Genomic DNA, 12242 nt, shown 5'->3' on the forward strand with positions numbered 1-12242 from the left:
TGGTTAAGGACCTGAGCACAGGACAGACACATCAGAGGGGGGCAGTACTTTTTTTACAATACAAAAAAAGTAATACTTACCAAATTTATGGATGGGCTCATCTGCAGTCCAAGTGGACGTCCACTGGTCTTTGGAAAACAATAAACCGAATGAGACCCCATGTACATGCACTATACAGTAGTGTTCAGTGCTTTGCATAATGACAGGTTCCTGCCATCACTCCCACAGGACTGAATGTGCAAGCACTAATTGATCCCAATTTTCCAGTACCAGAGCAGGCTGAGAGGACCGAGGCTGGTAATTAATTTAGGGGGGACACTATGCATTTTTTTATTTTTTTTACCTATTCTAGCATTTTACACCTAAGAAGCCTGCATATATCACAGGCAGGATTATTTTTTGGTCATTTTTGGTCAGTTTTAAAACCTACCTCTAGTAATTCTGTGGATCCTATTCTTCTTTAAGTGGTCCAATGTTCTAGGTTTGTTATCAGTTTTCCATTGATTTCCACTTTATTAAATCACCCGTTTGCAAAATCCACAGAAAATCAACCAGAAACACCAAACCAGTAAATAAACCCCATAGGTATGTTACATGTGCCTAGTGCACCCCAGATACATATGCTAAAGTTGCCAACTGGAATGTGTCTCCAGCTCTGAATATGGGTGGAAATACAGTATATTTGAGAGCAACTTTTTCAATTGTATATTACTGTACATTCATATACACTCAGAAATGTGTTCAGTGATAGACATGGAGTAGATGAGCAGCAGCACTGGGAAGAGGAGCCCAGCACTAAATTTGGACATTCACTCATGTGAGAAGGAACAGTCTTGTCTAGCATGGGACCTGAAGACTTACCATGATATTTATACTGAATAGGATACCATCCTGGAGATCTGGTCTGATGAGTTTGCTCAGCTTCTGAGCTTTGGTGAGCTTGAATCTGAAAATATTTAACCTCAGCCAATAGATGAATGCTGATTGAGCCAATCAAAGCCAGCTGTGGCTCACCACATCGTGGCTCCAAACCCTTGCTGCAGTTTTTGTATTTCCTGCCAATGGGTAGTGGGCAGAGGAGATTCCAAAGACTATAAGACAGAATGACTATCAGAAGGAGATGAATAGATGCTGGACAGAAGACTACAGATGCTGCAGAGAAAAAAGAAACCAGACATTACTCTAAAGCAGAGAAGAGTCTGAAAGAAAATGGACTGCTGTCATGGACAGTTCTATGGCAAAATAGAAGAAGGCATGGTGTGGAACCCCTGGTGCTAGCTAATGGCTCCTGCAAAAGAGTTTATGCTTGCCCTCCACTGTGTAGGTAAAGACTGTACCAGGAAAATTGACAAGGACCAGCAGTGGAGCAATGCTGACACCTGCAGGAAAGGGCATATGTAGATGAGCACCCCATGCAAAAGCTCTTATTCAGGGTGCCTCAGAGGTTGGCTGATAAAGTAAGTGCCTGCCTACACCTGCACCAAACACTTTCACACATCTCACATTGATACAACTTACTATCATCACACCCTTTTTAATTTTTCAGAGATAATTTATGACTTCCAATTAAAATACAAAATATACACTTTAATACAAATATAGTCTACAAATATGGACTTAAATGCTCACACTGGGCTTGTTTGATGAAGTCTATCAAGATTCAACAATCACATGCACAGGGATTGATTCAATTAGACTCGCCCTTCAAGTCCATACAAGTAAGAGCGGCTATAAATAGCACATAAGGTTGCTATTGACTTGCTGAATGTGAGGTGGGATGAGAACACAAGGGGGGTGGGTGAGATGAGGTGTCATTGCCAGCAATACCATGCTATTGCAATAGCAACTCACCCTTTCCGTGGCAAAATAATGCAACCCCAAAGTTCTCAGCATAACTGCAACTGATTGGAGTTATTCCAGGCATGGTAGTAAACAGTTGAAAATACATTAAAACTAGAGATGTTTTGTTTTTGTTTTTGGATCTGTAACTCCTTTGGTTTTGGATCTTTTTACTTGGTGTTTTGTTTTTAGGTTTTGTTTTAGGTTTTGTATCTAAATTTTTCCAAAAAATTATCTAAACAGCTAAAACCACATAATTTGGGCCTATTTTTGTTCATACAGTATTATTAACCTTAATAACAATCATTTTCCGGCATTTCCATGCATTTTTAACCACCTCACAACTCACAATATTGATTTCACTATTTTTCACCAATATAGGCCAAAGGCTGCAGCAAGCTGGCTGGCTAAAGTAAGCAACAGAGTAGCAACACAAATGCATGGCAGTTTAAAAAAATTTAGGACATCTATGAAACATTGCCACACAGCCATGGCAGACAGGATGGCAGTTTAATAAACTATAATAATGTCAGTCAGCAATGTCCCAAATTGTGCAAAATGTAAAGAATAGAGGTGCAATATGGAATTGTCCCTCCCACCCACTCTTATGTGGGATATTAAAAAGGACATGCAAAGTTTAACAAACCAAGCAAGGTAGCGACTAGGACTGAAACTTTTGTGGCTGAACTCCTTGGTTAGTTTGGGCCCCAACAAAACATTTTTTGAAAGTACTACCTTCAATTAGTGGTGGAGATTGCATGTGCTGGTCCAAACTACTGGTAGCTGATACTGGACTGCTTGTTATTAATTTACAAATTATAATAATTTTGTTAAACAAATTGCATGAACTCGCTGCAAATTATGTAACAGGGAGGAGGTGGCTAGATGGTTAACGTCCCTTCATCTGCTAACTTTGGCTTTACAAATGGAACAGATGCCTTCACAACTGTTGTCAGAATTTAGATTCAAATAATTCTACACACTAGATGTGGCTTTTCTGGATTTTTTGTTATCATGAGCAAGAACTGCTGCCACTGGTGGCTGATTTACACAAACCACATCCTCATCATCAACATCCTCATTAGCGTCAGATAGGACAAAAATGTCCCTCTCATCCTCCTTTTGCACTTCCTCCACACTATCATCCTCATTTTCTATTATTTCACCATCTAATACAGCCGTCATAGTGTCAGTGATCCACTGTGAAACTGGATGACAGCTGTTATACTTACTTCCTATATGAAAAGACTGTTTATTAGTCAGTTGTTTTTTTAAATTACTACTAGTAATAGGATTCTTGGTCCCTTTCTGGGATGAAGATCCATCCCCAGCAGCAGCAACAGGCATAGAACTCAATGATCCTTCTGAGTAACAATGGATAGGAGAGGAGTCAGTCTTTATGAAATTAGATGCAGGACTACTTCCGATCACAATTGAGTGTGTTGATGATGATGCAAGTGTTGGTGGTGGAGATTGCAGGTGTTTGGATCCAGATAGAAGAGAGCAGCTAGGTGACACTGGACTGATTGTTGTTATGTTGTCTGCCTCAAATTTTTAGAATTTGAAATACCCTTTCCAATTCAATGAATGCGCTGCACGTGACATAACACGGAAGAGGTTCCAAGATGATTAAGGTACTTACCTCTGCTCACTGTTACTTGGCAATGGTTACAAATGGCTTGGCAAAGACTGTCTGATTTTGGGTTGAAATATTTCCACACAATAGAAGTGGATTTTTTGATCCTTTGCCCAGGCATGGCACCAATGGGATTTTCCCACCATGGGCAAGAACTGTTGCCTGATTTACAGTTTTTACACAAACATCCTCACCATCAACATCCACTTTGTCATCAACATCCTCATCATCCTTGTTGTTATTGCCAACTACATAAATATCCTCCTCGTTCTCCTGGAGCAATTCCACAGAAGCATCCTCGATTTCTACATCAGTGTGTTGACTTGTGCTGCTCATCCCCACATTTGCAGACAGCACACAAATGGTGAAGGAGGATTCTCTTCAAGTACAGTATTAGAAAGGTCAGAATCAGACATGGCTACTGCTGACACACATGGACTCTCCTTGGAGATTTGTGATTTTTTGGAGCACACAGTTGGTTCCTGTGTCTTACTCATATTAACAAGTTTAATTTTTTTGTACCTCTCCTACAAGCAGAGGGGCTTAAATCCTCACTAGAACCACCAGCCGTAAATAATAAAGGCCAAGGCCTTATCCTTTACTTGCCACTTTGTGTAGTGAATAGTATATTACCAATTTTATGTTTCTCTGAAGCTGACTTAGCTTTAGATATTTTTTTCTTTAACAGGGTAAAAGTAGATTTTTTTAGCCTGACTTTTTGGCTTGACTAAAGACCTGGTAGTGTACATCGGCCTTCATAGATGACGTTGATGGCCTTGCATCGTCATCATGACTGCTGCCAGCAGCTACAAGACTGGTATGTGGATCCTGCTCTCCTGTCATGTGACTGTCCTCCATACTCACTGCAGTCTTACAGCAGTGTCACCAAGCAATTATAGCGCGGCTAACACACATAACCAACCACACACACAAAAAACGCAATTACACACACACACAAAATTTGTTTTTATTATCTCACTGGTGGTGTGGCTAATACGCAATTACAAACACACAAAAAATGTTTTTATTTTTTCACTGGTGGTGTGGCTAACATGCACACACAAAAATTGTTTTAATGTTCACACTGGTGGTGTGGCTAATATGTGGTTAACACACACAAACAACATTGTTTTTATTTTCACACTGGTGGTGTGGCAGGCTAACACAAATACACCAAAAAATTTTTCATTTTCATACTGGTGGTGTACACATAATTTTTTTTTCGCTGGTGGTGTGGCAGGATAACACGCACACACCAAATAATGGTTTTTATTTTCACACTGGTGGTGCTGCTAATACACAATTTTGCACACATAAAAAATTGTTTTTATTTTTTCACTGGTGGTGTGGCTAACACGCACACACAAAAAAAGTTTTAATTTTTTTTACACTAGGGGTGAAGAAGATCACCCCTGATGGACAGAGCACCCCCTGGACAATGCAGCAGAACAGCCAGCCAGCCCCTATGGACAGGACAACAGCCAGCCTGCCCCTATGGACAACAGCCAGCCACTATGGACTACAGTCAGCCAGCCACTATGGGCATGACAATAGCCAGCAACAGCCAGTCAGCCAGGCCCTATGGATAACAGCCAGCCCCTATGGACAGGATAACCTCAAAACAGCCATCCTCTATGGACAACAACCACCCAGCCCCTATGGACTACGGCCAGCCAGCCCCTATGGACAGGACAACAGTCAGCAATAGCCAGCCCTCAATTATGCAGCACAGCTCCCAGCACAACCTAGTAGTAGTCACAAGTCACAATGCACAACAGCAGCCACAGAGCAGCATAGCTCCAAACTCGGTCCCTCTTCACTCTCCACAGCTGGAATGAAAAATGGCAGCGACCACAGGACCTTTATAGAATCCAAAACCCGTGAGAATCCGACAGTGGGATTATGATGTTTTGCCTCGTTTTCAGTTCCGAGTCAAGCGGGAAAACTCAAGCCAACTCGGATCTGACTCAGATCCCCTAAATTTGGGTGGGTTCAGATCTCTGGGATCTGATCCTGCTCATCTCTAATTAATACAAGCATGTGCAGGTTTATTGCACTTTTGCTACTCTAAGCAGGACTCTGGGCCTGATTCAGAGCCGCTCATAAGTGGCCGCTCATTCGCTTCGAGCAATGTTCTCACATCTGCTCATGCATATGGGTCATAATGCGCATGTGCCAACCAGTCATTGCGGTCATAAATCGTGCGCTCGCAAAACAGCGAGGGCCTGCTAATTTGAGTGACAGAATGAGGCATTTGTGGGTGGTAACAGGGGAAGGTGCTTGAAAATGGGGAGTGGAGATCTGAACGCAGGCGTGCCAAACGGTCAAAACGGGCATTTAATGGGAGTGCATAATTAGTAAGGGAGTGTCATCAACCACGTCTCTTGGTTGTCTTTTAGCCTGAACTGCTCGCAGTGATTGCGGAAAGTTAATCCTACCACAAGCACTGCGAGCAGTTCAGACGCCTTTGGATGTACTCGATTAATCTAATAAATAGCGGAGATGACGTATGATGCGAACGGCCAGGGGGCGTCTTTACAAAATAGCGAGTGCATGTTTCGTATGCTCGCTCAGACATAGAGGCATCAACAGACCGCAAAGAGCGAGTGCTCAATTTAAATAGCCAGCCCCTTTTTCTGAATGACTGTTCGCAAATAGCGTCCAGCTCTGAATCAGGTCCTCTATTCATTGTAATGTTCTGCAAGTGCCCACATCAACTCAGTACTCTGTGAATTGCATTGCATATAGAGACACACAAAACGTATATATCATCCAACTACTCGTATTTAGAAAGATATTACAATAATATGTTAGGTGCAATACATATTCATTTTTTGTTACAGTTTTCTGAATAGCTGTGAATAGAGATTTTAAAAAATCTCCATCATGGTGCGCCATTCAATGCAATAATAAAGCCAGCACCATTTCTAGTTTAATTAGAAATAAATAGATGTTTCTCAAGAAGCTGTTTCTTTTATAGCTGCCTGCGTACACTAAAGAGTACACACTGTTTTGGTTTACAGATTGCAACAGAAGCAAAAAAAATATCCTACAGTTTACAAAGTTTAATATTTTGTGAAAAGACAAATCTATTTGAAGTCAGCAGGCTGTTTGTAATTACAACAAATGAAAATAGATGCTGCATCAATTTTGAAATTGCAGAGTCTTATTTTAAATATACCCATACTGCACATATTGAACATTCTGTGTCCACTGGGAAATAACTAACTAATCTTTAGAGAACACTTATAAAACACAGAGGGGCTGCCAAGTATGGGTGTTCTCATTTAGCCAGCACACATTACATTCCCTAAACTATGTCAGTCACATATGTAGTTTGCTATTATATTTGGATTTATACAGAAACAGTTTTTTAAAGCTGATTTAGAGGTGCAACTGCAATTAAACTGATGTCCCATGCATTAAGATGCCCACCTCCGGCATTTCACATCTGCTGCTTACAGTACATACAAAAGAGGAAACATCGGTCGCATATAGGTCGCACATGGAAAATCTGAGTAACCCTATGCTATCTCTGAATGCTTGTCTTGGATAAGATGCCAGGAACCTCTCCTGCTGTGTACAAATTTGCAGTGGCTCACTAGGGCATGCCGAGAAAGTGGTCCTAACACACCTGTGTTTTTGTTGTCACCCAATGTTACCTCCCCCAAACACTGACTGCCAGAGTTATAACTAGACTTTTTGGTGCCCTGTGCCAGAAAGAGCAATGGTGTCCCCCATTTTTCAAATAGGGATTTAATGCACCCAGAAAATGGGGAATGGCCTCATGGGGAAGGGCCAGGGAAGAGATAGGGGAGGCCAGGAGATGCTGGGGATGAAATAAGAGGAAGCTTCCAGTGAGAATGATAATAAACAGAAATTCACAGGCCTGAACAGCGCCTCTTGTCCTGCAGTGCCCTGTGCCATGGCACAGGCCACACTACCCTAGTTATGGCCCTGCTTACTACCTGTCACTCACTGCATTTGCAGTCTCTAATTCATTGCGAGTGTGCAGAGTGACTTTGGCATATGCACAGTAGCAAGAAAAACTCCACTACACCCGCATCGACATTGCATCCACCTCTGAATCAAGCCCACTTTCTGAACTTCAGATAAGTTCATAAGCAAGTTTGTGGCATTTGACTCAACTATAGCACCAAACCTATTTCAAAAGTATTTTGAGACCAGAAGATATTTATAAAAGTGCTCATATTGTTAAAGAAATTATACAGTCAAACCTGGATAAGTGGGATCTCAAGGGATGGCACGTTTAGTCTCACTTAAAGAGGTAGCTCACACAGAGGCAGCCCTAGCCAATTTGGTGCCCTAGGCAAAATTTTGACCGGTGCCCCCTATCAGATAATCCCACCTCCAATCAAAGGCCGCCATTTATCAAAGAAGCATAACCCCTGTTGCACCCGCTAAAGGGATTATGCCATATTTTCTGGATTTAACAAACAGCTGTTTGTAAAGCATTGCTCTCAATATCTTTTAGATGGTGAGTGTGATGCGGTCCCATTGCTGGCAATGGAGAACCAGCAGTGCCTTTCCGGCTTCAGCAAAGCCTTTCAGGCACTGCCGGCTCCCCATGTTATGCACATGCTCAGACAGTCCATTGCGCATGTGCAAAACACCAGAGCCCTGTCGCTGGCAGCGTTAGGCAGCCAGCAGCCCAGGCGAGGACCTCGTAGAGGAGGACTTCACCGGAGGTTTAAGTATTACAAAATACCAGTAAACTTTTAGTTTGTATCACAGTGATACTAAACGAAAAATTGTGCTGGTGTTTACCATCGCTGATAAATGGGGGCCTAAGTGTGTATACGTGGACACCAAAAATATCACAGTGATATATATATAAATATATATATATATATTTACACACACACACATATATATATATATATATATATATATATATATATATATAACCTCCTATGAGCGGCACTCATCTGGACTTAAAAAATTAATTACAGGAGACAATGTTGATGTTCCAACGTTTCGGATGTCACTCCTTGTTCACGGAACAGACAAATACAAGAGACATACACATGCAAATGCACTTACCTATATAGTGTGTCTACATACTGACTCACGCTGTGAGCTGCCCCTCCGGCCCGCCATCGGCATCCACCGCACTTCCGGGTTCGCGTCACTTCCGGTTTCGCCAGCCGGAAGTGCGCACATGGTTATGCCCGGTCCCGTAGCCATGGAGACAGTGTACACAGGGAGTCTACACCACACCCCCTACCCAGGGCCAGATTAACAATGGGGCGGATGGAGCTACAGCTCCAGGCCTCCACATAAAAATAGGCCCATCAACATGACAGCATGATTACCAGCTGCCTAACTGGTCATACATTTTAAGTATTTAAATAGTTTTTCTAGTTTACCCCCTAAAAAAAAAAATGCAATTTTTCTATTTCTATGTAGTTAAGGAGACATTGTGCCTCAGTGTAGGGGGTGTACACACCAAAGTGACTTTGACCACACCCACACAACACCGATCATAGCTCTTCCCCTTCTCAGTATAGGCCCTTGAACATTTTAAGCTCCAGGCCCATGTGGACCTTAATCCGGCCCTGCCCCTACCAAGTGACATGAAAAAACACCATAAGCACACAGTATCAGAGCAGATGTTAAATAGATATATGCATACTATTGTTGTACAAAAATCTAGGTGACATATACATGCCACTCATAGACAATGTACCAAAATAGCCAAAGAATTAGAGCTAGTGATCCACTCCAGCGGACCCCCTATGAAAAAATCTATGGAGCGATATTCCAAGCAAATATCTGGTAATGCAAACATCAGTAAAAGACTATATCTACAATTACTGCTGGAGCCCTGTCGGCAGCTCCACAATTATGAAAACGTGTCTGTGATATCACGAAAACAGCAACAACAATGCTGTAATGTATATAGCAATACTACAAAAATACAGCATAAGAAGCATATTCATTGAGTCCCCTAGGTCTAACAGTATCGAGACGATGGATCCAATGCATCTCCCTCTGCAAGAGTTTTCTATCACGATCTTCTCCACGCATATCTTCCGGGACCTGATCTATAATGATGTAGCGCAAAACTGCAAGACTATGTTTGGCTGCTGCAAAATGTTTAGCAACAGGTTGGTCAATGTTCTTGCCACAGAGAGCTCCCCTGATGGCTGAACGATGTAGCGCCATCCTATCTCTGAACGGTCTAATAGTCTTGCCCATGTAGCAAAGTCCGCAGGGGCACTTGATCATGTACACGACGTGGGTACTAGTACATGTCACAGGGCTCCTGATGTCATACCTGCGTCCGGAGTGTGGATGAAAAAAATGTTTAGAACTGATTAAGTAGCTACATGTTGTACATCCAAGACATCTGTAGCAGCCACCCGGCTTCGTTCTAGTTTTTGGTGTTCCCAATTGTGAGATATCAGTGCGCACAACCCAGTCCCGCAAGTTCTTCGCTCTCTTATAGCAAGACATGACTCTACTACATTTAAACATTTTCAAATCTTTATCCTGTTGGATCATGGGCCACAGTCTTTTAACTGTCTTTCTGATGGTGTTGTCCCTGGTGCTGTATCTACATATCCAATGGATACAATCTTGTTGAGGTATTGGGGTTTTAACACTTAGCGTACTGGATCGTGTGATGTCATTGACTTTATTTGCTGCTGTCTTGAGAATTGTTTTTGAATAACCTCTCTCCAGAAAATGTTCTTTCATATGTTCGATGCTGGTATGCAGTACTGATTCATCGCTGGTGATTCTCTTAACCCTGAGTAGTTGTGAGTAGGGCAAACCTTGTTTAAGGGATTCTGGATGATGGCTCTGTGCCAATAACAAGTTGTTTCTATCTGTAGGCTTCCGATAAATCGAGGTGTAGAGTACACCTCCGGACCTAACAATATTGACGTCCAAAAATTGGAAGGTATTTTGACTCATCTGGTATGTAAATTTAATTGGACAGTTCATCCTATTAATTACCTCAATCCATCCTCTAAAGTCAGTTTCAGTGCCAGTCCAGAATAGTAAGACATCATCGATATATCGAGTATAAAATATTATCGAACCAGTATTTGCAGTGGAAAAAAATAACTAATTTTCAATAAGGAACATGTATGCATTCGCGTACGAGGGTGCGACGTTCGAACCCATCGCACACCCCGTACGCTGCAAAAAAAATTCCCCATTAAACAAAAATAAATTCCTGGTGAGTGTCAACTTCAACAATCTCTGAAAAAAGTCCAGTTCAGGCCCCCCATACTCAGGGTTGTTGTCCAACAAACTTCTAGAGGCTTCCACTCCAGCCTCATGGGGTATACAGGTGTACAAACTGGTGATATCCAGTGTACACATCCAGACATCGTCTGTTAGATTTTCAACAAGCCAAGCTTGTTGAGCAAAGCTGTGGTATCTTTTAAATGAGATGCTTGGGACTGTATGCATGGCTGCAAAAAGAAATCTAAGAACTTAGATACATTACTGTAAAGTGACTCACGTGCCGAGATTATAGGCCTTCCAGGCGGTTTATTAGCATCTTTGTGTATCTTTGGAATACAATATAGGGACCCTCGGATGCGCAACCTTTAGATAATCATTGACTCCTAATGGAATGATATTCTGTTTAACAGCTTCATCCAGGATCACGTCAAGCTCAGTTTTAAATGTAGAAGTGGGGTCACCTTTCAATTTAGTGTATACTTCCTTATTACACAATTGTGAATAAACCTCCAATTTGTAATCTTCCAAATCTAGAACGACTATACCCCCGCCCTTATTGGCGGGGTGGATAACGATATCCTGATGCTTGGACAGTTGTTTGAGAGTTTCCCATTCATTCTTAGTGAGATTTGAAAAAACCTTCTTGTTGTCATAACTCATATTGCATACCAACGAATCCAGAGTCTTCACAAAGCCAATAATGGCAGAATTACTGGTGGTAGGATCGAAAATAGATTGTTTCTTAAAAATCTTATATCTTGGCTCCACAATGGCTGGAACCTGTTCTCTATTGCTAAAGAACTCCTTCAATTTTAGAGTCCTATGAAATCTCATGATGTCCACCTTCCAGTCAAGTTCATCAAATTTATTAGTTGGTACAAACGAGAGTCCCTTATTGAGAACAGAGATCTCAGATGGAGATAGTATTCTGTGTGAAAGGTTAAATACTATGTTCTCCGTGGTCGTCCCCGTTTGACGACCCCGGTGGCACTGTCCACCTCGTCTCTGTGGTCTGATCCTCTTCCGCGTGCAGCGCGGGTCGATACTCCTAAAGGGGGCTTCCTCCTGTTGTCTCTACCACCCTGCTGTGGTGTATCATGGCTTTCTCCTGCAGAAGAGTATGAATCGCTCGTTGAGTCTGTGTCTAAGGGACCCAATCTATGAGGGCATCTGTATTTTTACGATCTAGGTCTATCCTCCATGGACCCTGTGAGCCATCGATAAACTTTATGCTAGTGGATCACTAGCTCTAATTCTTTGTCTATTTTGGTACATTGTCTATGAGTGGCATGTATATATCACCTAGATTTTTGTACAACAATAGTATGCATATATCTATATAACATCTGCTCTGATACTGTGTGCTTATTGTGTTTTTTCATGTCACTTGGTAGGGGGTGTGGTGTAGACTCCCTGTGTACACTGTCTCCATGGCTACGGGACCGGGCATGACCATGTGCGCACTTCCGGCTGGCGAAACCGGAAGTGACACGAACCCGGAAGTGCGGTGGATGCCGATGGCGGGCCGGAGGGGCAGATCACAGCG

General features: G+C 42.2%; 1 protein-coding gene across 1 annotated transcript; it reads right to left on the minus strand.

Annotated features, from left to right (window-relative positions):
• Positions 1–9406: 9406 nt before the first annotated feature.
• LOC148532125 (uncharacterized) lies at positions 9407–10447 on the minus strand. The gene has a single exon (XM_088468246.1). The coding sequence runs from the start codon at positions 10445–10447 to the stop codon at positions 9407–9409; it is 1041 nt and encodes a 346-aa protein (XP_088324372.1).
• Between the last annotated feature and the right edge of the window lie 1795 nt (positions 10448–12242).

Source organism: Taudactylus pleione, unplaced genomic scaffold, assembly GCF_031769625.1.
Source record: "Taudactylus pleione unplaced genomic scaffold, aTauple2 ptg000083l, whole genome shotgun sequence".
Classification (NCBI taxonomy): domain Eukaryota; kingdom Metazoa; phylum Chordata; class Amphibia; order Anura; family Myobatrachidae; genus Taudactylus; species Taudactylus pleione.